The sequence below is a fragment of the Salvelinus namaycush genome, chromosome 28, assembly GCF_016432855.1.
Source record: "Salvelinus namaycush isolate Seneca chromosome 28, SaNama_1.0, whole genome shotgun sequence".
NCBI lineage: Eukaryota > Metazoa > Chordata > Actinopteri > Salmoniformes > Salmonidae > Salvelinus > Salvelinus namaycush.
Genome location: NC_052334.1, coordinates 21,094,956 through 21,122,397, shown reverse-complemented (window position 1 = coordinate 21,122,397; position 27,442 = coordinate 21,094,956). Strand labels below are relative to the sequence as shown.

The 27,442-nt window shown below is 42.6% G+C and overlaps 1 protein-coding gene across 2 annotated transcripts; it reads right to left on the bottom strand.

The window, feature by feature from the left end:
• Positions 1–569: 569 nt before the first annotated feature.
• On the bottom strand, positions 570–25,831 carry LOC120023696 (all trans-polyprenyl-diphosphate synthase PDSS2-like). Of its 2 annotated transcripts, XM_038967753.1 has the most exons (8): positions 25,166–25,831; positions 19,215–19,352; positions 6,344–6,542; positions 3,668–3,742; positions 2,406–2,579; positions 2,063–2,194; positions 1,911–1,946; positions 570–915 (listed from the first exon to the last, which is right to left on the bottom strand). In XM_038967753.1, exons 1-8 carry the CDS (start codon positions 25,408–25,410, stop codon positions 760–762), a joined length of 1,155 nt encoding a protein of 384 aa, XP_038823681.1. In that variant the 5' UTR covers positions 25,411–25,831; the 3' UTR covers positions 570–759. The 2 variants fall into 2 exon arrangements, with proteins under 2 accessions (XP_038823681.1, XP_038823682.1); XM_038967754.1 differs by lacking the exon at positions 19,215–19,352.
• Between the last annotated feature and the right edge of the window lie 1,611 nt (positions 25,832–27,442).

Genomic DNA, 27,442 nt, shown 5'->3' with positions numbered 1-27,442 from the left:
ATGCCTGTTAATGCAATAGAATCATACTCCAATGCATTCTGCCTACAACAAAATCTCTTGCATAGTTAGTGTTGCATACGAAGTCTTGCATAGTTTGTTTTGTTTCAGTATGTTGCATTGAAAGTGGCTAATATTGTGTTGATTCGATCACAATTCCCACAGTAAAAGGGAAATGTTGATAGTGTTAACTAACGGGGAAAACTCTAGAAAGTTGAGTGAAGTTCAATCTCATGCTTAGAGGGAACATTGTTCTCTACCCAGTTTCACACCATGGCTATCCCCTGCCGAGAGTGCCAGGGAAACCACAGGCCACCACCCTGGCGCCAACCCACAGTGCACATCGGCCCAATCAATACCCTTGCATTTCCTGTCCATTTGCTGCAGGTCACGGGAATGGGACTCATTAATAATTACTGCTGGCGGAGCTTCAAGTGTGCTCCTCGTGGCACGGCCAACGAAAGTTGACATTTTCCCATCCTAGATTTTTGTTTTCTGTTGCACGGTGACTGAGCAAAGTCATAATAGCAGTAAAGTAGTAAACACAATAAAATAACTCAACAGATGACTGGATGTGAATTGTTTTAATAGCAAACAGTTAAATGGAGTTTTAAAGGTGTGGTCTGTAGTTTCATTTCCGGTAAACGCCGGTAGGACTTAGGGGGTTGTGAGTATTCTGCTCACTGATTGGCTTAAATGGAACCAAGATTGTTTTTCTAGCATCAATTGATTGTGTCCTGAGGCCACAGGAGAGTAGGGGGGTCAGAACTTTGTGACAGCGCGAGCGATGTTCTCCAAGGCTGAGCGTGCCTCAGAGGAAGGGAAACACTGGATGGACTCCAGAGCTTTGTTGCCGTGGTAACGACACAGATCTATTGTCGAGGTGACACCTTTCTCCAACTTGATCGTGGACCGCAGCTGTTACAGGAAGAGACCATAGGACATGACTTCAGCATTTTTTTATGTAAGCAAATGTTGAAATGAGCATCCTATTGTGAACACTGAGGATGGGAATGTGCAGTGGTCTATACAAAACTACATTGGTCATGAGACTCCCCCTCCCCCCAGACACACCGAATAGTCTTGGGTGTCTTTCCCCTCTTCTGCTTTGGCTCAGTCAGGAGATCTTTTTGCTTAGGGCGTTCTACCTAATGAATTCTGGGACTGAAAAGACCCTGTGGGCTTTCGCTTAAAAAACAGCAGGCAGGGAGCATTGCTCCACTGCACTAATGTGGGTGCACGCTCCTCAGTTTGGAAACGGGGACACAGCAAACTCCAAGTCTCCTCCACACTCCATTAGTCCCCAGAAAGTCATGTCCATCACTTTCTCTTCCTATGTTGAACAACAGGTGGGCGAGATATCCAAAATATGGTCTGACAGACCATTTTCATGGTTGTTCAGACTGCATTACATTTAAGACTAACAGGAGCAGCGCACAGGGCCCACCTAGTGTTTGACACAATATGTATTTCAGCGTAAAAGCCCAGGCAAGCAGGACACATTTATTATATTGTAAATACTAATCTATATGAAAATGATCGTAGCTACAATAACTGTGGTGCAGTTAGGAGGAAACATTCTCCCCATATCCCCCCTCGTGTCCTCATGAAGGAGATTCTCTGACAATGCAACTGTCTCAGTCTCTCTGTCTCCTCCACAAATAGTCTTGGGTACCTAATCCCCCACGATCTGGTTTCAGACGTGACCAGAGATTCCCCCCCTGTTGTCTCTTCCTGCACCCCCATCTGTCCCCTCCTTTCCTCTCTAACTGACTTTGGGAAGGAAATGTCAAACTTGAGATTGGTTACAGTGGATATCAACACTATCTAAGCATCTTTGACAGTCTTGCAACCCACCTTGCTACCATACCACAATAAAAAACATCCACTGTATGTACATTCACCCTGCTGACCTTTGTATAGTCCATTTGTCTTCCAATAGTTTTTGCCTGTTTACAGAGAAAGATGGGAAATAAAATTCAAGAAGTATTCATATTTACCTTGTAGCTATATAAACAATTAAAATGTCAGAAAAAGTAATAGCACAGGATAAGTGGTTCAATACCTGTTGCAGCTGATGACACCATCTCTCCTGCCCCACAATCTGACGGTGGAAAGCCACAGGGGCCGAGTTAAAACTGAAGGTTACTGGGTCTGCTGAGCTGCTCTTTACAAATAGCTGCAAGTCAGAATTCAACTAAAGAGGGGGGAAATGACAGCATTAGTCTATAATCATGACAGCCTAATCATGATCCTTACATGTTACATTTCACCACCTCTCAGTATATTGCAAATACCCACTGTGTCCTTTTCACTCGCATTTTCACATTTTTAGGAAAGACAAGGGAAGCAGCATGAATCTATACTTTTCAGCAAAGCCAATCTTTCAGGTTTCCTGCAATACTTGCCTTGTGGCCCAATGATAGATGCTTGCCATATTTGTAAGCCAGTCCTTGGGCATCTTTGTCATGTTTGGCAAGCTCCATCGCTGCCTGACAGCTTTTTGCCAGCAAGGCACCATGGGACAAGAACGTCTGCTCCTCCCACGTGACCATGTTGATTTCATCAGTCAGGCTATTGTCCTGAGAAGAGCAGTTTACATAAAATGTTATGTATTCAGTTATGACTGTTTCCATTATGTAGAAGTACATTTTTATCCAAATATCTACATTTCGAATAACAGCTCCAACCATAGAAAATATAAACTGTAGACTAAAACAATTTATTTTGTTAAATTGTGATTTATAAAACACAGTATAAAGCTCCAAGGAGAGAAGAGCCCAGGTTGAAACTGGAACCTCCTCTGAGGTAGAACACAACACTGAGTTCTGCTGGGAAAGCTCTTCTTCAAAGGGTGAGGTGTAAACCGTCTCTCTCTACCCCTGTCACAAATAATCAGGTACGTCCAGTAGCATCCAGTATGTAATAATAGCAGATACCTGATAGAACAGTGTTATTCATTTAAGCCCACTAAAAAGTTTGTCCAAATTAATAATTTAGTAAAATACATGTTTTAGTTTTTTGTAAAAAAACATACATTTTTTAGTTATTATGACCATAACTGTAGTAGGGGATGCCTTGACAGATTTGTTTTTAGGAATGTTCTCAGTTTGTATGGTGTCATGTAACTGCCAAAATAAAGGAAACACTTGAGTAAATAAGGGATAAAAAATATTTTGAAAGCAGGTGCTTCCACACAGGTGTGGTTTTCTGAGTTATTTAAGCAATTAACATCCCATCATGCTTAGGGTCATGTATACAACAATGCCTAGTTGCCCATTATTTTGGCTACCATGGCTAGAAGAGATCTCAGTGAATTTGAAAGAGGGGTCTCAAAAGGAGCACAGGTGGTTTAAAGGGTGTGTGTGTGTCTCAGTCACCAGATCTCAACCCAATTGAACACTTATGGGAGAATCTGGAGCGGCGTCTGAGACAGTGTTTTCTAGCACCATCAACAAAACACCAAATCGACTGAATATTTTATGGAAGGGTGTCACATCCCTCCTGTGGAGTTCCAGACACCTGTAGAATCTGTGCCAAGGTGCATTGAGGTTGTTCTGGTGCCCAACACCCTATTAAGACACTATGTTGGCGTTTCCTTTATTTTGGCAGTTACCTGTAACATTAGCTGGCTAGGGTGACCCTGGTAGTGGTATAGAAATTGTCTTACCTCCAAACGGTTGGGGATCTCATGGTAGATTCCCTGCACCAAGTCACCAATGGCACTCGATATCAACTCCACAACCTGTCAAACGCAAAATAAAAAAAGCTTTGCTTAACCACCATTGAAAGTACTTTATGTAGTATTGAAATTGCTCTAAAGAGAGATGGGGATGGGTTTTAGACTAAGAGGGTGTATGGGTTGTAAATTGACCAGCTCTAACTCCTCACATTGCCAGCTCATTATCAGACAAAGTGAGGACTGACTGAGGACTGCCTGCTGTTTTCATTAAGCACACCCAGACTGAGCTTTATCAATTTGAATCCTATTTATAGCGACCCCCAGTATAAACTGTATTATGAGGCTTTATCAGGTATCCAGTCTGAGAAGCTGAAAGGCAGATGGCAAGGCAGAAATCAGGAAATGTCATGAGGGCTGAGGGGTTGATTAGGCTCTGGAGCAGTGGTCTGACATCTGGTGCTCTTTATCATCTCTAACCCGACTCAGAATTGATTATCAATTTGATACCTTCTTATTTTAGATATAACTTCACTCTGCTCAACAGGGTGTGGCTGGGCGGTATTGTATATTCATCATTTTTATTGTTATGTTTTACACTAGCTCCCTCCCGCGCCTTTGAGGAATTTTTACAAGTCTACTAGGTCCAAGTGTGTGGGCATGTAGTGGAATGAATGCAAAAAAAACTCAGAGGTCATATTGTGTCATCTGTCTGCAGTTGCCCAGTCAGGGAATCCATGACTACTTTTTAAATTGCACTCTCACGCATGATACTAATCCTACAAAGTAAATTCAGTCAGGCACCTTATTTTATATGATTGTCCAAATCAGTGACTGAGTTTAAATAATCACAAACACGATGTTTATCAGCTTTTTCTTATTTCACAATCAATTGCTCCTAAAGAACAGCGTATGGGCACAAAGATTTACAGTTCTAGGTTGATGATAAGAAAGACAATCCATATGCTGTACTCTCTTACAGTCAAGAGTTTTTTTCATGATTTGAGAGCGTGTCTCTATCAGAGTCTTCATAGTGCGCTCGGGGGTAACCAGATCCTTTAGGAAATATTAAAGAAACTCAAGCCTCACAAAAGGCCCAAAAGGACAATACCCCTACAGTGTTCCCAGATGTGCTGTCTTTGCTAGGCTGGGAATGAGGAAAATGAAGTGAGGGGGAGTCTTTTTTTGGAAAGTATCAGATAAGCCACGGCCTCCCCCTTACTCTACTCCCAAATCCAGGCAGATCGTGTTTTGCCGACAGGTCTGTGAGGGAGAGAAACCGGAGCTGGGCTCCGAGATCACTTTACCATTTATACCGGCCTAGGATTCCTCTCAAGGCCGGAACACATAATCCAGATCAATTGCTCCCCTAAAAAAATTCTCTGGTTTATGTGAAATGCTTATACACCTCCAAGCGCTTATGCTATGACTGCTACTACAGTCATGTCTGTCTTGGTAACACACAACAATCCTTGAAAAATGTAAAATATCAAGAAATTGGTGAGTGTGAACATTTTATTCTCTATCAAGTATCGAATAGGGGTCTCTATTTGTCATTGTCTATTTGTTAAAGAGACAGTGTCATGACCATAGTTTAGACACACATGTGAGTACTAATTTCAAGTAGGCTATGTTTTCCAACTCTTGTGAACATTTTACTGTTAGGGGGAGAGTGGGGGGCACATGTATGTCCAACAGGGGGAGCTCTAGAAAGTCATTACATTATTGAAAAGACGACAATATGAATTATACTGCAAAACAAATGAGTGTCATGATGTTCATGTAAGGTGTTAAAAATGCCTATGTATATCACTTTGACAATGCACAAATTTAAAGAAACAGGGGTACTTCTGTTATCAGAATTGTCATGATCACAGTGTCTTTAGGTGGCATTTTAAAAATGCCTCTGTGTCTGAGCATGAGCAATCTGAGCTGAGGGGAGAATTTGGAAGATTGCAAAGCAGAGAGAAAATAGGTTATTATGATCCTCTTGTGCAGCCACATTCTGACAGTTGAGGTTGGTGACACATTCTGACAGTTGAGGTTGGTGACACATTCTGACAGTTGAGGTTGGTGACACATTCTGACAGTTGAGGTTGGTGACACATTCTGACAGTTGAGGTTGGTGACACATTCTGACAGTTGAGGTTGGTGATACATTCTGTCAGCAAAGGATTGCCAGTGTATGCACTGGAAGTGATCTGTGACCCCCATGCTCACACACACAGAAACACAATCTGCAGAAGTGCTTAGTAAGAATGAGTAGAAGAACATAAGAGAATGTAACCTGTGTAAATGGGGGTGCATTATTCCCACCCAAGCATATTTTGTGTGTGTGTGTGTGTGAGTATCAGTCTGCCTGCCAGTGGCCTAAGTGAGGGAATAGATTTGTTGATTCGATCAATCCACAACGGCCAGGAAAACTTGTGGTGTTTAAACTCCTCTGCTTATACTGTTTGTATTCTCATCAATATCCTTATCTGTACTGCAGTCATCTCAACATTGTCAAGTATCATCTTCATCTCACTGACAATCTATTGAAACCTCACAGGTAAAAGGCTGAAATCAGATTGCATTTTGGAAGACATTTAAAAGCAGAACGAAAAAGCTACAGGGCAAGAAATGTGTCCATCTCCAACAGAATGTTATATGATGACTATTTCATACCTTAGTATTGTTTAGCTGGGCCAGTCCAGTGCAAGCATTGGCAAGCAAGAAGTCCCCACTGAGAACGGCCATCTTGTTTCCAAACTGCATGTCCTTCAGGGGACCGTCAGAGTTGGTCCACTCCTTTAGGTTGACGATCCCACGATGCACCAGGAAGGCCGTGTGGATGAGCTCTGTGATTTCAGCCAGGTTCCTCTGGCTACAGAGGAGGAAATGTATACATTGTCGAATTGTCATCAGTAAAGCATACACTGAACAAAAATATAAAATGCAACAATTCCAAAGATTTTATTGAGTTATTAGTTCATAAGGAAATCAGTCAATTGAAATAAATTCATTAGGGCCAAATCTATGGATTATGCTGAAACATGAGGTGATTGCGGCAGATAAATATCACTTGTTATGGATATCTACATAGCGCATTGATGTGAATCACACTGCTGCTCTCTCATTTAGCCATTTGTGCTTTGCGGATTGAGTTGTTGTGGATGGCTGTTCACAAATTTAAATGTGTATTTGAACCCAATAATGGTTGAATTCAAGAAGTTTAAGCTGCCTATCAATCATTGTTTTTGAAACCAGTGGACAGCCAGTGAAAAATGCGCTCTTGCAAATGCTGCATAGTGCATCCATTGGCCTAATGGACACATGCTCAAACTCGCACACTTTTGATAGACTGACAGGGTCAATCTGTAGTTGCTACATCCATTTTTTCAAAGGTTTGGACACACCTACTCATTCAAGGGTTTTATTTAATTTTTACTATTTTCTACATTGTAGAATAATAGTGAAGACATCAAAACTATGAAATAACACATATGCTCTCATGTTGTAACCAACAAAAAAAAGTGTTAAATCAAAATATATTTTAAATTTTTCTAAGTAGCCATGCTTTGCCTTGATGACAGCTTTGCACACTCGTGGCATTCTCTCATCCAGCTTTACCTGGAATGCTTTTCCAACAGTCTTGAAGGAGTTCCCACATATGCTGCACTTGCTGGCTGCTTTTCCTTCACTCTGTGGTCCAACTCATCCCAAGCCATCTCAATTGGGTTGAGGTCGGGTGATTGTGGAGGCCAGGTCATCTGATGCAGCCCTCCATCACTCTCCTTCTTGGTCAAATAGCCCCTACGCAGCCTGGAGGTGTGTTGGGTCATTGTCCTGTTGAAACTAGATGTGATGGTGTATCACTGCAGAATGCTGTGGTAGCCATGCTGGTAAAGTGTGCCTTGAATTCTAAATACACTGCTCAAAAAAATAAAGGGAACACTTAAACAACAATGTAACTCCAAGTCAATCACACTTTTGTGAAATCAAACTGTCCCCTTAGGAAGCAACACTGATTGACAATAAATTTCACATGCTGTTGAGCAAATGGAATAGACAACAGGTGGAAATTATAGGCAATTAGCAAGACACCCCCAATAAAGGAGTGGTTCTGCAGGTGGTGACCACAGACCACTTCTCAGTTCCTATGCTTCCTGGCTGATGTTTTGGTCACTTTTGAATGCTGGCGGTGCTTTCACTCTAGTGGTAGCATGAGACGGAGTCTACAACCCACACAAGTGGCTCAGGTAGTGCAGCTCATCCAGGATGGCACATCAATGCGAGCTGTGGCAAGAAGGTTTGCTGTGTCTGTCAGCGTAGTGTCCAGAGCATGGAGGCGCTACCAGGAGACAGGCCAGTACATCAGGAGACGTGGAGGAGGCCGTAGGAGGGCAACAACCCAGCAGCAGGACCGCTACCTCCGCCTTTGTGCAAGGAGGAGCAGGTGGAGCACTGCCAGAGCCCTGCAAAATGACCTCCAGCAGGCCACAAATGTGCATGTGTCTGCTCAAACGGTCAGAAACAGACTCCATGAGGGTGGTATGAGGGCCTGACGTCCACAGGTGGGGGTTGTGCTTACAGCCCAACACCGTGCAGGACGTTTGGCATTTGCCAGAGAACACCAAGATTGGCAAATTCGCCACTGGCGCCCTGTGCTCTTCACAGATGAAAGCAGGTCCACACTGAGCACGTGACAAACGTGACAGAGTCTGGAGACGCCGTGGAGAACGTTCTGCTGCCTGCAACATCCTCCAGCATGACTGGTTTGGCGGTGGGTCAGTCATGGTGTGGGGTGGCATTTCTTTGGGGGGCCGCACAGCCCTCCATGTGCTCGCCAGAGGTAGCCTGACTGCCATTAGGTACCGAGATGAGATCCTCAGACCCCTTGTGAGACCATATGCTGGTGCGGTTGGCCCTGGGTTCCTCCTAATGCAAGACAATGCTAGACCTCATGTGGCTGGAGTGTGTCAGCAGTTCCTGCAAGAGGAAGGCATTGATGCTATGGACTGGCCTGCCCGTTCCCCAGACCTGAATCCAATTGAGCACATCTGGGACATCATGTCTCGCTCCATCCACCAACGCCACGTTGCGCCACCGACTGTCCAGGAGTTGGCGGATGCTTTAGTCCAGGTCTGGGAGGAGATCCCTCAGGAGACCATCCGCCACCTCATCAGGAGCATGCCCAGGCGTTGTAGGGAGGTCATACAGGCACGTGGAGGCCACACACACTACTGAGCCTCATTTTGACTTGTTTTAAGGACATTACATCAAAGTTGGATCAGCCTGTAGTGTGGTTTTCCACTTTAATTTTGAGTGTGACTCCAAATCCAGACCTCCATGGGTTGATATATTTGATTTCCATTGATAATTTTTGTGTGATTTTGTTGTCAGCACATTCAACTATGTAAAGAAAACAGTATTTAATAAGAATATTTCATTCATCCAGATCTAGGATGTGTTATTTTAGTGTTCCCTTTATTTTTTTGAGCAATGTATATCACTGACAGTGTCACCAGCAAAGCACCCCACACCATCACACCTCCTCCTCCATGCTTCACGGTGGGAGCCACACATGCGGAGATTATCTGTTCCCCTACTCTGCTTCTCACAAAGACATAGCGATTGGAACCCAAAATCTCACATTTGGACTCATCAGATTAAAGGACATATTTCCATCAGTCTAATGTCCATTGCTCGTGTTTCTTGGCCCAAGCAAGTCTGTTCTTCTTATTGGTGTCCTTTAGTAGTTGTTTCTTTGCAGCAATTCAACCATGAAGGCCTGATTCACACAGTCTCCTCTGAACAGTTGATTTTGAAATGTGTCGGTTATTTATTTGGCATTTATTTGGGCTGCAATTTATTTGGGCTGCAATTTCCGAGGATGGTAACTCTAATGAACTTATCCTCTGCAGCAGAGGTAACTCTGGGTCTTCCTTTCCTGTAGCGGTCCTCATGAGAGCCAGTTTCATCATAGCGCTTGATGGTTTTTGCGACTGCACTTGAAGACACTTTAAAAGTCCTTGAAATTTTCCAGATTGACTGACCTTCAGGTCTTAAAGTAACGATGGACTGTCATTTCTCTTTGCTTATTTGAGCTGTTCTTAACATAAGATGGACTTGGTCTTTTACCAAATAGGGCTATCTTCTGTTTACCCCTACCGTGTCACAATACAACGGATTGGCTCAAACGCATTGAGAAGGAAAGAAATTCTACAAATTAACTTTTAACAAGGCTGTTGATTGAATAATTGAAATGCATTCCATGTGACTACTTCATGAAGCTGGTTGAGAGAACACCAAAAGTGTGCAAAGCTGTCATCAAGGCAAAGGGTGGCTACTTTGAAGAATGTCAAATATATTTTCATTTGTTCAACTGGCAGCGTCATTAAACAGTAGCCACAAAACACCAGTCTCAATGGTAACAGTGAAAAGGCGTCTCCGGGATGCTAACCTTCTAGGCAGAGTTGCAAAGAAAAAGCCATATATCTCAGACTGGCCAACATTTTTTTTATTAAGACGGGCAAAAGAACACAGACACTGGACAGAGGAATTCTGCGTAGAAGGCCAGCATCCCAGAGTCGCCTCTTCACTGTTGACGTTGAGACTGGTGTTTTGCGGGTATTATTTTTTAATCTGCCCAGTTGAGGACTTGTGAGGCGTCTGTTTCTCAAACTAGACACTCTAATGTACTTGTCCTCTTGCTCAGTTGTGCCCCGGGGCCTCCCACTCCTCTTTCTATTCTGGTTAGAGCCAGTTTGCTCTGTTCTCTGAAGGGAGTAGTACACAGCGTTGTACGAGATCTTCAGTTTATTGGCAATTCTCGCATGGAATAAGCCTTCATTTCTCAGAGCAAGAATAGACTGATGAGTTTCAGAAGAAAGTTATTTGTTTCTGGCCATTTTGAGCCTGTAATCTAACCCACAAATGCTGATGCTACAGATACTCAACTAGTCTAAAGATGGACAGTTGTATTGCTTCTTTAATCAGAACAACAGTTAAGCTGTGCTAACATAATTGCAAAAGGGTTTTCTAACGATCAATTAACTAATCCAAGTTGATAATTTTAAAAGGCTAACACAACGTGCCAAAATATAAGCTTGTTTTTCTCCAATGTTTGTAAACATTGTAAATGTAAGCAAACACTTCATAGCTTCATAACATGGTTAAAACAATTTTGATATTGTGGATGGTCAGTCCTTGCATCCATAGCTCTGTCTATTAATCTGAGAGTGGTTACATTTCTCCAGGCCCATCTCTCAGCTGTGGATTTGCCCTTTAACCTCTCTGGGATATTCGGGACGCTAGCGTCCCACCTCAACAACAGCCAGTGAAATTTCAGGGCGCCAACAGAAATCCCATAATAAAAAATTCCTCAAACATACAAGTATTTTACACCATTTTAAAGATAAACTTGTTGTAAATCCAGCCACAGTGTCCTATTTCAAAAAGGCTTCACAACGAAAGCACACCAAACGATTATGTTAGGTCAGTACCTAGTCACAGAAAAACACAGCCATTTTTCCAGCGAAAGAGAGGAGTCACAAAAAGCAGAAAGAGATAAAATTAATCACTAACCTTTGATGATCTTCAACAGATGACACTCATAGGACTTCATGTTACACAATACATGCATGTTTTGTTCGGTAAAGTTCATATTTATATCCAAAAATCTCAGTTTACATTGGCGCGTTATGTTCAGTAGTTCCAAAACATCCGGTGATTTTGCAGAGAGCCACATCGATTTACAGAAATACTCATAATAAACATTACTAAAAGATACAAGTGTTATGCATGGAATTTTAGATCCACTTCTCCTTAATGCAACCGCTGTGTCAGATTTCAAAAAAGCTTTACCGAAAAAGCACACCATGCAATAATCTGAGTACAGCGCTCAGACAACAAAACAAGCCATACAGACATCCGCCATGTTGTGGAGTCAACAGAAGTCATAAATCGCATTATAAATATTCACTTACCTTTGATGATCTTCATCAGAATGCAGTCCCAGGAATCCCAGTTCCACAATAAATGTTTGATTTGTTCGATAAAGTCCATAATTTATGTCCAAATACCTCCTTTTTGTTTGCGCGTTTAGTACACCATCCAAACTCACGAGGCGCGGGCAAGTCCAGCCGAAAGTTCAGGCAAAAAGTCATATTACAGTTCGTAGAAACATGTCAAACGAAGTATAGAATCAATCTTTAGGATGTTTTTAACATAAATCTTCAATAATGTTTCAACCGGAGAATTCCTTTGTCTGTAGAAATGCGATGGAACACAGCTAACTCTCACGTGAGCACGCGTACTCAGCTCATGCCAGACACCTGACTCATTCAGCTCCCATTCCCCCCTCCTTCACAGTAGAAGCATCAAGCAAGGTTCTAAAGACTGTTGACATCTAGTGGAAGCCTTAGGAAGTGCAATCGGACCAAATTTACACTGTATATTCGATAGGCAATGACTTGACAAACTACAAACCTAAGATTTCCCATTTTCTGGTTGGATTTTTTCTCAGGTTTTTGCCTGCCATATGAGTTCTGTTATACTCACAGACATCATTCAAACAGTTTTAGAAACTTCAGAGTGTTTTCTATCCAAATATACTACTTATATGCATATTCTAGCTTTTATGACTGAGTAGCAGGCCGTTTACTCTGGGCACCTTTTTATCCAAGCTACTCAATACTGCCCCCGTCCCAAAGAAGTTAAACAGCTGCATATTATCAAGATATCAAAGTGTCACCAACAAAAAGGTAAACAATAGGCCTATAGAAAATGCAGTATATGGCATTCATTTTTCACATGTAAAAAGCACTTTTCAGTCGTGCTCAAAGCATGCCATTCCATGAGCGCAGCATTTATTTTTCAACTCGAATCAATGAGCCCAATCAGTCCTCCATGACAACAAAATCATAAACAGAGTAGTGCTGGCTAATAATTCCTTAGTTTTGGGGTTATGCTCAGGTAAAACAATTTGGCTAATCTATACTTCCATGTTTCCAAGTCCTATTCTTGAAGATCAAGGGGTATAACATTTATTGAAATGACTGGAATTCTGATAGACTTTGGTTTTTAATGTAAAAATATAATTATTATATGTAGTAGAAAGCGATAGGTTAGAAGACACCTACATAACCAACGCATAAAGTAAAACATCCATATGCCAGCTATGTAAACTTTTACATTGATTTATCCTGCAATAGATGTTGTTCAATTGGTAAAATACATTTGTCTTATTCTAATGCCTCTTAAGGGGAAAGTAATCTAAAAGTAACTGAATGTGATCCGATTACATTACTGAGTTTGGGCAATCCAAAAGTTACAATACTGATTAGAATTTGACAGGTAACTAATAACTAACGAATTACATTTAGAAAGCAACCTACCCAAACCCGCCCTTGCATGGTTGTGGCTAATTGCATGGTTGTTGCATGGTTGTGGCTAAAGCAATCTATTGTGATAATGTAATTTATACAATGGAAAAGTTATAACCTGCTTACAATATGTTTGCTTCGAATGACTTACTCCTTCAAAGTCAAGTAGTGATAATATATAGCCCTAGTGTCTACCTGATTAATGATGATCGCTGGCAATCAACTGCAATGATTTGATTTATCTCTAGAGAAACGGTAATTTGGGCTCACTAAAACAAACTAAATGGAATTCAAAGTCGGTCAATTAGTTGTTTAATAAACGAAAAAACACATACAATTCGTATATCACTCAACACTATTCCAGAGAAATGTAGTCTATTGAAAGAGAGAAATGAAACTACAACCGAGGTTTAACAGATCTAACTTCAAATTTTCAAACTTAGGTTGCATGGAGTTGATCGATATACGTATACAGTGGGGAGAACAAGTATTTGATCATTGCCGATTTTGCAGGTTTTCCTACTTACAAAGCATGTAGAGGGCTGTAATTTTTATCATAGGTACACTTCAACTGTGAAAGACGGAATATAAAACAAAAATCCAGAAAAATCACATTGTATGATTTTTAAGTAATTAATTTGCATTTTATTGCATGACATAAGTATTTGATCACCTACCAACCAGTAAGAATTCCGTCTCTCACAGACCTGTTAGTTTTTCTTTAAGAAGCCCTCCTGTTCTCCACTCATTACCTGTTTTAACTGCACCTGTTTGAACTCGTTACCTGTATAAAAGACACCTGTCCACACACTCAATCAAACAGACTCTAACCTCTCCACAATGGCCAAGACCAGACAGCTGTGTAAGGACATCAGGGATAAAATTGTAGACCTGCACAAGGCTGGGATGGGCTACAGGACAATAGGCAAGCAGCTTGGTGAGAAGGCAACAACTGTTGGCGCAATTATTAGAAAATGGAAGAAGTTCAAGATGACGGTCAATCACCCTCGGTCTGGGGCTCCATGCAAGATCTCACCTCGTGGGGCATCAATGATCATGAGGAAGGTGAGGGATCAGCCCAGAACTACACGGCAGGACCTGGTCAATGACATGACCTGAAGAGAGCTGGGACCACAGTCTCAAAGAAAACCATTAGTAACACACTACGCCGTCATGGATTAAAATCCTGCAGCGCACGCAAGGTCCCCCTGCTCAAGCCAGTACATGTCCAGGCCCGTCTGAAGTTTGCCAATGACCATCTGGATGATCCAGAGGAGGAATGGGAGATGGTCATGTGGTCTGATGAGACAAAAATAGAGCTTTTTGGTCTAAACTCCACTCGCCATGTTTGGAGGAAGAAGAAGGATGAGTACAACCCCAAGAACACCATCCCAACCGTGAAGCATGGCGGTGGAAACATCATTCTTTGGGCATGCTTTTCTGCAAAGGGGACAGGACGACTGCACCGTATTGAGGGGAGGATGGATGGGGCCATGTATCGCGAGATCTTGGCCAACAACCTCCTTCCCTCAGTAAGAGCATTGAAGATGGGTCGTGGCTGGGTCTTCCAGCATGACAACGACCCGAAACACACAGCCAGGGCAACTAAGGAGTGGCTCCGTAAGAAGCATCTCAAGGTCCTGGAGTGGCCTAGCCAGTCTCCAGACCTGAACCCAATAGAAAAACTTTGGAGGGAGCTGAAAGTCCGTATTGCCCAGCGACAGCCCCGAAACCTGAAGGATCTGGAGAAGGTCTGTATGGAGGAGTGGGCCAAAATCCCTGCTGCAGTGTGTGCAAACCTGGTCAAGAACTACAGGAAACATATGATCTCTGTAATTGCAAACAAAGGTTTCTGTACCAAATATTAAGTTCTGCTTTTCTGATGTATCAAATACTTATGTCATGCAATAAAATGCAAATTCATTACTTAAAAAATCATACAATGTGATTTTCTGGATTTTTGTTTTAGATTCCGTCGCTCACAGTTGAAGTGTACCTATGATAAAAATGACAGACCTCTACATGCTTTGTAAGTAGGAAAACCTGCAAAATCGGCAGTGTATCAAATACTTGTTCTCCCCACTGTATGTATTTTCGTTGTTATCTAAATAACTAAATGGTAAAGTCACGTATCCAGGTAATCTCGCTGCAGAGCGCGCGCTCACTACAAGACATGAACTTGCGCGTATCTCGTGCACTAAATAATGCCAGGTAATAAGAATGTAAGGATTCGGTGCCTTTCAACCGCTGGGATTGGACTGCAGATGGTTCATTATGCATGTATGAGCCATGCATTGACGCATCAAGTCCAAAACAGTAGGTTGAAAAAAAACAACAAGGTCATTTTCAATCGTCCTGAACGCATCTTTAAAATACTTTTTAAAAATAAAACGTTTTCCATTATTGAGGAAAAATAAATAAGTCATTAGAAATAACACCTATTCTTGATTACCAGAGAAAAGACATGCAAATTGTTTTTGAATGGAGCCTTTGAACGTGGTCTGAGGGAGGCTATATTCAAACGTTGATTCAGTCTTTGCTGGGGGATAATTAGATCCCCCCTCCATATGGGCTGAGCCTGCCAGGGCAAGACAGACATACCGACCAGGGGGATCAGTCTGTGGAGGGAGCCAGGGATGGGTGCACTGATGGACACTTTAGGGCCATCTTTCAGATGGTGTGAAACAGTCCTGATTAGACATTTCAAATCCAGTCATCTGTCAATTCTAGTTGTTCCTGCCCATAATACACCGTACACATGCATGCCTTGTCTGGCAGCAGGTAATTGCATGTTCTACAGTTGCTCAGAGAGTTGTTATTAAAATGCTATAATGTAATTTATTTCTCTGCTCAATCATACCCATTGTTTCCCTTCTGTGAAGAGTAGTACATTTGGCCTCTCTTTGACAATGTCTTTCATTTCAATCCCTGCCACTGCATTGATGTTATTAACACACAGGATTAATATGTTTTAACAGACTACAAGTTAGGGATGAAAATTACATAGATAAATTGTTCTCAACATTTAGGCTAATTTAACATTTGATTCATGGATTTCAACATTCAATGCAGTTGATTAATTTATCTGGTCACACTACTTACATCAAATCTTAACCTGGGTACAAATCTTAGACAAATACTGAGCGTATTGCTACTGCAGCAAAAGTATAAAGCAGGGTATTGAGAACATCCTGTACAAATGCAGCTAAACAATAATAATAATGTTGGCACTGGTAGCTATTCCGACAGACACCCTTCCCATCACCACCACTCCTCCAACAGACACCCTTCCCACCACCACCACTCCTCCAACAGACACCCTTCCACCACCACCACTCCTCCAACAACAGACACCCTTCCACCACCACCACTCCTCCAACAACAGACACCCTTCCACCACCACTCCAACAGACACCCTTCCACCACCACTCCAACAGACACCCTTCCACCACCACTCCAACAGACACCCTTCCACCACCACTCCAACAGACACCCTTCCACCACCACTCCAACAGACACCCTTCCACCACCACCACTCCTCCTCCTCCTCCACCAGACACCCTTCCCACCACCACCACTCCTCCAACAGACACCCTTCCCACCCCCACCACTCCTCCAACAGACACCCTTCCCACCACCACCACCACTCCAACAGACACCCTTCCACCACCACTCCTCCAACAGACACCCTTCCCACCACCACCACTCCTCCAACAGACACCCTTCCCACCCCACCACTCCTCCAACAGACACCCTTCCCACCCCACCACTCCTCCAACAGACACCCTTCTCACCCCCACCACTCCTCCTCCAGACACCCTTCTCACCCCCACCACTCCTCCTCCAGCAGACACCCTTCCCATCACCACCACTCCAACAGACACCCTTCCCACCACCACCACTCCTCCAACAGACACCCTTCCCACCACCACCACTCCTCCAACAGACACCCTTCCCACCCCACACTAGGACCCCTAAAGAAGCCTCGCAGTCTCTGCCTCAGGTCTACAACTCATGATAAGCAGTGTTGGAGCCAGGGGAGGAAAAAGGGGAGAAGGGGACTTGTGTATAAATAGCTTCGGCAGCCGGTTGCATAGCAACTCATGCCATCTTGCTGAGGCGTTCCCGCCCCTAACACACCCCTTGTCCTGAGTGTTCTGTTCAATTTTCCTCCCTCTACAGGGTCCGCAATACCCTGCAATACAGCTGTGTATCTGTCTGTTTTGTCTTCTGTGTCTGTCTGTTTATGTCCGTCTCCCTTTCTGTCTGTCCGTCTCTCCTTCTGTCCGTCTCTCCTTCTGTCTCCATCTCTCTGATTCCATACAGCTCTGGCCCTCTCTCTATGCTGAGTTCCCTGGTGAGCCATCAGTGGGCACTGGAGTGGTAGACATTTTACAAATTCTGTCTGTCAGGAGGGAGGAGAAAATTCCCCTGGAGGTATAAATCAATCCCCCCATCAGTGCTCTGGCCCAGGTGCTAATGAGCCCACATTCCTTCAACAGAGAGGGGGCGAAACAAAGCAGGGGGAAGAGAGAAAGGAGAAGGGTGAGAGAAAGTGTCAGAGAGAGAGAGGGTCAGAGAGAGAGAGGGTCAGAGAGAAATACAAAGGACAGGGAGTATGATGTAATATAGTTAATCATCATGACACATCACTGACTCTGTTGCACCGGCTCTATGCACACTCACTGGACTTTACCCCCCCCCCCCCCACATACTACACTGACATTCCAACAGACTACATACGCTCACACACACACACACATGCATTTTGACGCAAAACACACACACACACTCTTCACATACGTTGCTGATACTCTGTTTATTATCTATCCTGATTGCCTAGTCACTTTTACCCCTACCTACATGTACATATTACCTCAATTACCTCGTACCCCTGCACATTGACTCGGTACTGGGACTCCTTGTATATATTTTTTTATTATTTTTTTATTTATCCTTTATTTTACCAGGTAAGTTGACTGAGAACACATTCTCATTTGCAGCAACGACCTGGGGAATAGTTACAGGGGAGAGGAGGGGGATGAAAGAGCCAATTGTAAACTGGGGATGATTAGGTGACCGTGATGGTTTGAGGGCCAGATTGGGAATTTAGCCAGGACACCAGGGTTAACACCCCTACTCTTACGATAAGTGCCATGGGATCTTTAATGACCTCAGAGAGTCAGGACACCCGTTTAACGTCCCATCCGAAAGACGGCACCCTACTCAGGGCAGTGTCACTGCCCTGGGGCATTGGGATATTTTTTTTAGACCAGAGGAAAGAGTGCCTCCTACTGGCCCTCCAACAGCACTTCTAGCAGCATCTAGTCTCCCATCCAGGGACTGACCAGGACCAACCCTGCTTAGCTTCAGAAGCAAGCCAGCAGTGGTATGCAGGGTGGTATGCTGCTGGCTAAATATAGTATAATAATATATAGTCTCGTTACTATTATTTTATTGTGTTACCATTTTAATTTTTCATACTTTTTAACTCTGCATTGTTGGGAAAGGGCTCGTGAGTAAGCATTTCACAGTAAAGTCTACACTTGTTGTATTCGGCGCATGTGACAAATAAAATGTGATTTGAGTAGAAGACACAATCCTCATGAAACTGGATGCAACATTTTGCAGTATGGGGATCCTGAAGTAGTTGATGTATTGCTTTTGTTTACTTTGAATTGTTGGTCATTTCAATAGCTGGAGCCCTAATCGTATGGATGGTCGACAACTTGATAAGTCAGACTGTAAGCATATTCATTACAGCCACTCCACACTAGCCCCCCTCCCATCCTGCTTGACAGACTTCTCCACTGAAGCTATAGTTGAGGCAGTACTGCTTGCCAGCTAGGAGCAAGAAAAAGGCCATTCAGACACCCAGTATATCACCTGCCAAACACAACAGCGACTTCTGGTAACCACTTGGCATGGTTGTAGACTAATCTCCACAGAAAATTCCATGTTCTGGGCAACATTCTGTATGTGTGCGGTGTGCTTGCGTGTGAGTAAGTGAATGTTGTCATCGGAAAAAATGACAAATTGGAGCTGGTGTGTGTGGGTGCTGTCAGATCAGGAGCAACGAAAAGTATTTTCCCGTCTTTTCATCAAGTCAGTGGTAATGAAGGAAAGGAGACAAGGAAAGAAAGCTATGGAGGAACATGAGTCGTGTTTACCTGGGGTAGATGCCGCTGACCATGTCCTGGGGCAGGAGGTCTGAGGCTGTGTGCTGGCTGGGACCAGCTGCCTTGGACATCAACAGGACCACCAGGCCCCTCATCTGAAGGTTTTTTCTGCTGTCATAGATGAAGCCCCTGAGAAGAGGGCTAGGCATCAATCAGACATTTATTGCTGGGTAAGGGTTTATACATGTGGAGATATGCTCTTTTCATACACAGAAAATACATTTGAAAGAAGACAGAAAAATGAATTGTAGGTGAGAGGCATGCAGGCATGCCTTGGGCCACATCTTGAACTTGCCAAAATGTTCCATTTCATGTATGATATTTCATCTTTCCCACACATTTAAATAAAATGTCCTTCAGGAGTAAAAAAAAAAAAAAAAAAAAAAAACATACGTATTTTCATCATCCCAAAATCCATTATGACAAGCAGGGAATTGGCGTGCAATTGCGGGCTAAGTAAGCAGCCTCTTAACAATGACAAAGAAAATTCCCAGTAATTGTATGGAAATGAGAGGTGGTGCGACACTATATTAATGAGGTTGTGTGTAGCTTTCAACGCCTCTCTCCAGGGGCGCCCAAAAAATCCCTTTATTCCCTCGCATCAATGCTAAGCAAAGAAAATGGCTAATTGCTGCTTCATGGGTGACACATAGAGAAAGGTCAACACACTCATAGAGACAACTGCCTTTCAAAATCATAATTAATTCAACTGCATTGTCAAAGAAGTGGTGGAGGGCTTTATATTCAATGAGCATACCTTCAAGACATCAACTCAAGAGTTTAGAGTTTGATAAACATTTTCAGTAGCTGAATTGCCAGACAACCTTTTTTTTTAATTGCTAGGGGAAAGTGTCAACCTGAGAGCACAGCTATGAAGGGAGGTGAGGGAAAAACTAAAAATGTTCTGTTTGTGAAAATTCATGTCATGGAATGCACCTTGGAATATTTCTCCATTGCTTGCATTTTTGTTGGTGGAACCCACCCTTTTGTAGTAAAATAAAATACATCTCAGAGTGTAGCTTTAAACAAGCAAGCTTAGACAAGAGACTAATGATTAATTAAAGACCGAACCATATTGATCAGCTGTGGCACAACACATTGTTTGCCAGCAGAACGGGGCCCCACACACATTTCAAGCAGAGCTGCAAGGCTCTAGTGGTGGGCTGGCCACTGTGAGGATAAAATAACTGTGGTCCCGAGGGAGCGGTTAGACAGAGAACATCTAATCCTGTCCCCAGGGAGCCCCCCGTGCCATGAATCACACTCTCGTTAGAGCCCTGAGTAGACACCGAGCACCACCCACTCCGCCTGCGCCCAGACACCAACCGGGGAGAGAAAGAGGCAAAGGAGAGGACGAAAGAGACAGACAGAGAATGAAGGGAAAGTGCGAGAGGCAGAGGAAGAAAGAGTAGGAGAAAGAGAGGCAGAGGAACAGAACAAGAGAAAAGGATGGGGAGAGAGAGGGAGAGATGGGCAGGGAGAGGGGAATAGAGAGATATAAAAAGGGAAGATGGGAGATATGGTAAGTGCAATAGATAAGTACGGAAACTGACAGGTCTAATTTTATCTGTTAAATCCCTATCTCAGTGGAACCTAAGGAAAACCATCACATGAAACAAGTTGTCATCTGATACTTTCCTGTGTTCATAATTGTCACAAAAATAACAGCATGTAGCCTAGGTTAACCTCAACAAAATTCAGTACACTTTTGCCAGGTTTCTAAAATTTCTCCTACATCAAACAAAAAAATATTTATTGAGAGGTAAAAACTGACATTATGAGGCGTGAAATTACACAGAAATTCCTATAGCTTTCAATTGAAAGAACAGCAACCACACTAAAAATGTTCTCTGCCTGTGGCGAGACTGGCCAAGTCTGCAGCCTGAAGATGGCAGTTGATTAATATTTATGCCAGTCGCCACACCATGGCACATCAATCAATCATAACCACCTTCCTGCAAAGGGGTGGGGCCGGGATGAGTGCTGGGAAAGAGGGAGAGAGAAAGAGAGATGGGTCAATGTCATTTTAATGGGTAGCACTACTACTGCGCTCTCTGAATCTTATCTGTTGGTCAAGTACATAGACCTAGTACTGCACAGCTCTTAAAATGTATCACATGTAGTTAGACCATTTTTGGAGCAAAGCATCAATAACCATTTTCTTAATTGAGAACAGAATCACTTGAGGGCAGCAATTGGATTAACTCCTTAGTGTACAAAATAGGATTTGGCATCTACCTCTAAATATTTCCTGAACTCCTACATGTGACGACAAAAACGCAGTTGAAAACAATGGAAGCCACTTGCAGAGAAAAGTCAAACTGGGTCAAGGTCTGTCCCTGCAACAAAGTGAAAGTTCCTCTGTTCTGCATTGCCACACTCTGTAACTCCAGACTTAGCTGAACTGAATTGTTTAAGAAAGGAAAAGGGAACACCAAGGTCAAATGTTTAGATGAGTTCATGTCACGCTGCCTACTCATGTTACACACTCATTTGGGGTTGAGCATTTAAATGAACAAAGCAGCTGTTTTTTTATCTCAATATCAAATAATTTCTGGGTAACAATTAAATACCGTTGATTGTTTTCAATTAAAAAGATAAACAAAAATGGCTTCTTATCAAAGAGAAATCTCTCAAGCAAGAATTTTGCTAGGACTGTCTGGGAGTGGTCTGAGTGGGGACGGGAAAACCGAAAACGATCTGTTATTGGCAGAGTGGTTTGGAAGTCTTTCTTATTGGTCTAATAACAAATTTAACCCCTGGTGATTTGCCACCTGTCTTTTCAAAAAGCTCTTACAAAGGGCATTATCATAATTTTCACAGTATTACTCCAACCTCAGTTTGGAAATATATACACAGAGTATACAAAACCTTAGAAACACCTTTCTAATATTGAGCTGCACCCCCTTTACCCCTCAGAACAGCCTTAATTCGTCGGGGCTGGACTCTACAAGGTGTCGAAAGTGTTCCACAGGGATGCTGGCCCATGTTGGCTCCACTGCTTCCCACAGTTGTGTCAAGTTGGCTGGATGTCCTTTGGGTAGTGGACCATTCTTGATACACACAGGAAAATGTTGAGTGTGAAAAACCCAGCAGCGTTGCAGTTCTTGACACACTCAAACCGGTGCGCCTGGCACCTACTACCATACCCCATTCAAAGGCACTTAAACCTTTTGTCTTCCCATTCACCCTCTAAATGGTACACACACAATTCATATCTCAATGAAATGGCTTAAAAATCCTTCTTTAACCTGTCTTCTCCACTTCATCTACACTAATTGAAGTGGATTTAACAGGTGACATCAATAAGGGATCATAGCTTTCACCTGGATTCACACTCATTGTATCAAACACAGGAAAATCAAGTTTTTGACAGCACTTGGCCCTAACATAATCTACACAGCACAGATTCCATGGAACTTATCATTGAAATTAGACACATTTTGAGTGTGTTTCTTTTGCTTCACCCTTTAGTAGGCTAGAACTCTCTGAAGGAAAATCACACTAATTGTATTATTTTGGTTTCCATTGCATCATCTGAAACAATCTCTTATTTTCTTATGTCAATCCTCCATTTGATTTAGTGTAGGCTGTTTTTTTCCAGGCTTTTCTTTTGCTTACATTTACTGGATGACTATTTGTCTGAGGTCACTCGTCTACACATAACTTTGTTGACAATACCAGTAGGCACTGCTCAAGGAGAGGAGACAATTGAATTGCCAATACAAGCCACAAGAGGGTAGACACTCTACCCAGCTCAGTCCTCTACAGCTAAAAAAACCCAAGAGAAGACACCAGCATCTTTCTCAGGGAGCGGTACAAATCATGAAACAGCTTACAAAATAACAACAAATTAAAACTTGTCTGAGACATAAGGACGGTTAATTATGGGGCTTAAGCTGTGACAACCATCCAGTCATCACACTTGCTCTCAATAACAGCATCTTTGACACACCAGCGGTTAAAGCAACAATAAAAAAATCCCATGACAAACTGTTGCGCAGCTGCTCCTAAACCCTGCTTGAAATTCAGGTTGTAAAACTGCATTTGTAAAATGATTCCACACAATTGAAGGAGTAGAGAAATAAACATGGTAACAACATAAAACCAGGATCCCACTCTTTTTTTAAACAAAGGTCCAAACTGCTTTCAAAGTATATTTGCCTAAATGTATTTTCCTGCAATTGCATTAAAGAGCCACTGAAAGCTCCAATTGGCACGTTTGTTTTTCTGTTGTACATTAGAAAAACTAGATTTCAGTCTTGGAGGTGTGTTTCCTGACCGATTCCGCGTTTGGTTAATGATGTTTGTCCCCCATGAAACACTGTTGATGCGGAATCCTATTTCACTTCACAAAATCTCCAGCATGAATCTACGATAAACATTTATTACAGGTTTCATGAGTTAAGTTTTTGCCATGGATGTTTAGTTTGGCAATTTTACATTTAACTAAGGTGTTTAGTGCAGTATTTCTCAAGTAAAAAAATGTGTGACATGTCTTATGTAAACAAAGTCTACTGGGCAGGTCGGTCTCATGGTCTATTGGATAGAGAGCAATTACCGCAGCTGTTCACCCCATGTTAGTGGGCTAATGTATATCGTCAAATCAAAACCCAACCTTCATTTACCCGTTGTGATGCACGGATATTCCAAACCCTTTTATACGAGACTGACTTTATGACCAACATGATCCTATTTACACTTCGTAGTACATTGTGACACTAGAATAACTGTTTCTGACTCATATCAATGCCACATAGGCCCTTTTCAAAGGGATTTGTTGCTTTTTAAAGGCAGTCGCGCTTTAAGAATTGTTGTGCATTGACTGCTTGTCAGAATACGTTTCCCTCCTATGGCTCTCGGAACTTGTATGCGCCTGGAGAGGAATATTTATCTCACATAGAACACACAACAACAACAAGCCGACTAGGTAAATAGGTAAACTACTCTACTATGGGGCTGTTTTAATAACAACATTCCATGGCAAATATAGTAGCACTGGAAAGTATCATCCTGAGTGATAAATTATAGGCTTTGAATGACTTTGCCAACAGTTACAGTAGCCTACACACCACTGTCTGGGCTGAGCGCTACTGTGGTATGCATTATAGACTATTTAATTCCCTTCATCTGAACAACGGAGTGTCATCAACAATCATGCACCTCAGTTCAGTGCACACAGCGTAAAAGAGAAAATAAATATTTGAGAATAAATGTATTTGTAACTGTATAAGGCTGTCATCTTCAAGCCAGCCCCCCTCTACACTGATCTTAAAAATGACCTCTCCAGAATCCATGACGGAGAACTTTAACCCTTGCACATAGCCTATAGTGTAGCCTGTACTGAGGGGCCAGAAACCCAGGGTTTTCCTCAGTAAATCAATTAATAGGATTGTGCACTCTAAATACAACCTAATTTGACCTACAGTAGGTGCACCCAATGTGGATGGGTCTATTTTCTTCTCACATTGCAAACTGAGGCATAGCCTGGTACCAGATCTGTTTGTGCCATCATGTCAACTCCCATGGCAAGGAGTGTCATGATGGCACAAACAAACTGATACCCTGGTTAACTGCAGCATGGCTTGAGTCACTTAAAGGGAACTGAACTGGCCTGATGGCATATGGTGCCAGCTGCTATAAGCCTATGTGAAAAGAAAACAAGCCCTTTACTGTTCCTATATTTTGGGACGTTGTTGTGGGGGTGACCTGGTCAGTCGAGGAGGCAGAAGTTGGTTGGATCAGCTTGATCAGAAGTTATGGTTGGGAAGATGGTCATTGACATCACAGTCATAACTGACAGAATCAAGTCTTCTAAAACCACAGATAGCCAACATAGAGTTACATTGTTTGTATATGATGAAATTGTGTATGTAAATACTTGCATTACAAACATGATGTAATATCATTTGCAATACTATATGTTTGTGTGTAAACCATACCTTGCAGTGCTGAGTAACGGGTGTTTTGTTCCAACCAGTTTCCTCACGTGCATTGCTACATTACTAAGTTCATCACTCAGCAAGCAACGCAGGCTCATGAAGGAGGTCGGATAACCCACGATTTTCTCTGCATCCGAGACCACTTTATTCAAATTAGAAGGCGTTGCGTTGGAGAAAATACTTATGTTCCTCTGTCCACGGTTTAACAAACCGATGCACTTGAGTCTAAACCAAATTACTGTCATCTTTACAGCTGAAGGTTTTTAACTAATTCAAGTTGAAACAAGGGTAAAGCAAACCCTTGAGTTTTCGATCAAAGCTTAGCACAAGCTAGAATAAGTCGATTAAACAAATAAACTAAACGATGGCAGGCAATTAAATTAACTTACTAAATTAGATATCTAGCTAGCTAGCTAGCTGTCCATATTTACAATATATCATGTTAGCAGCACCAGTAACGTTATGATGCGTGTCATCCTCGCTGGCGACAATGTCATATTAAATTAAGTACTTTACATTACGGCGCCACGTATGTCCTGAGTATAATGCTGGGTTATCATCCTACTTAATTTGATACTTATTCCCTTTGAGATATCCTATAAAGTATTGTATCTATTCCGCCACACACGACCTAAAAAGTTAAGCATTGACACAGGAGGCCGCCATCTTGACGAAACGCCCTACGGTATGTCGCAAAACGTTTACAACAGTACCTTATGCCCATAGAAATAGAATCTATGGATTCTATTTCCATGGTTGTGCCCCATTTATCAGCATTTGGAATCAGTTTTCAAATAGGCTACAAGTGAACGCTGTCTTGTGGTTAGTATCACCAAAAAGATTAGATGTGCATGTATCTTATAAAATTAGTTATGAAGTCCACTCTATAAAGATTTGGGTTGCCTGTGGATTTAAAATGGACAAAACATTGTTTAATTTTGATGAACTGTGAAGGATTCAACATTAATAGCGAAATAATGACAAAAATGAAAAGAAAAACATGCATTTTTGTATTTTCTGTCGATTTTAGGATTGAATTGTTCTTCTCAAGTAGCGTCATTGACATCAAATCAAAGTTTATTTGTCACGTGCGCCGAATACAACAGGTGTAGTAGACCTTACAGTGAAATGCTTACTTACAGGCTCTAACCAATAGTGTAAAGAAATAAAAAACTGTAAAAAGACAGGCTATATACAGTAGCGAGGCTATAAAAGTAGCAAGGCTACATACAGACACCAGTTAGTCAGGCTGATTGAGGTAGTATGTACATGTAGATATGGTTAACGTGACTATGCATATATGATGAACAGAGAGTAGCAGTAGCGTAAAAGAGGGGGTGGTGGGTGGGACACAATGCAGATAGCCCAGTTAGCCAATGTGCAGGAGCACTGGTTGGTCGGCCCAATTGAGGTAGTATGTACATGAATGTATAGTTAATGTGACTATGCATATATGATAAACAGAGAGTAGCAGCAGCGTAAAAAAGAGGGGTTGGGGGGTGGCACACAATGCAAATAGTCCGGGTAGCCATTTGATTACCTGTTCAGGAGTCTTATGGCTTGGGGGTAAAAACTGTTGAGAAGCCTTTTTGTCCTAGACTTGGCACTCCGGTACCGCTTGCCATGCGGTAGTAGAGAGAACAGTCTATGACTGGGGTGGCTGGGGTCTTTGACAATTTTTAGGGCCTTCCTTTGACACCGCCTGGTGTAGAGATCCTGGATGGCAGGCAGCTTAGCCCCAGTGATGTACTGGGCAGTACGCACTACCCTCTGTAGTGCCTTGCGGTCAGAGGCCGAGCAATTGCCGTACCAGGCAGTGATGCAACCAGTCAGAATGCTCTCGATGTTGCAGCTGTAGAACCTTTTGAGGATCTCAGGACACATGCCAAATCTTTTTAGTTTCCTGAGGAGGAATAGACTTTGTCGTGGCCTCTTCACGACTGTCTTGGTGTGCTTGGACCATTCTAGTTAGTTGTTGATGTGGACACCAAGGAACTTGAAGCTCTCTACCTGCTCCACTACAGCCCCGTGGATGAGAATGGGGGCGTGCTCGGTCCTCTTTTTCCTGTAGTCCACAATCATCTCCTTAGTCTTGGTTACGTTGAGGGATAGGTTGTTATTCTGGCACCACCCGGCCAGGTTTCTGACCTCCTCCCTATAGGCTGTCTCGTCGTTGTCGGTGATCAGACCTACACTGTTGTGTCGTCTGTAAACTTAATGATGGTGTTGGAGTCGTGCCTGGCCATGCAGTCGTGGGTGAACAGGGAGTACAGGAGG

Bases quoted from the DNA above. Each gene is read 5' to 3' on its own strand.
- LOC120023696 (XM_038967753.1), bottom strand. From the start codon at position 25,410: ATGACAGTAATTTGGTTTAGACTCAAGTGCATCGGTTTGTTAAACCGT. The intron at 6,543-19,214 runs GTAAACACGACT...CCTCCTCTGTAG, and splicing joins GTCAGCGGCATCTACCCCAG to CCAGAGGAACCTGGCTGAAA. The intron at 2,580-3,667 runs GTAAGACAATTT...TGCTCTTCTCAG, and splicing joins AGATCCCCAACCGTTTGGAG to GACAATAGCCTGACTGATGA.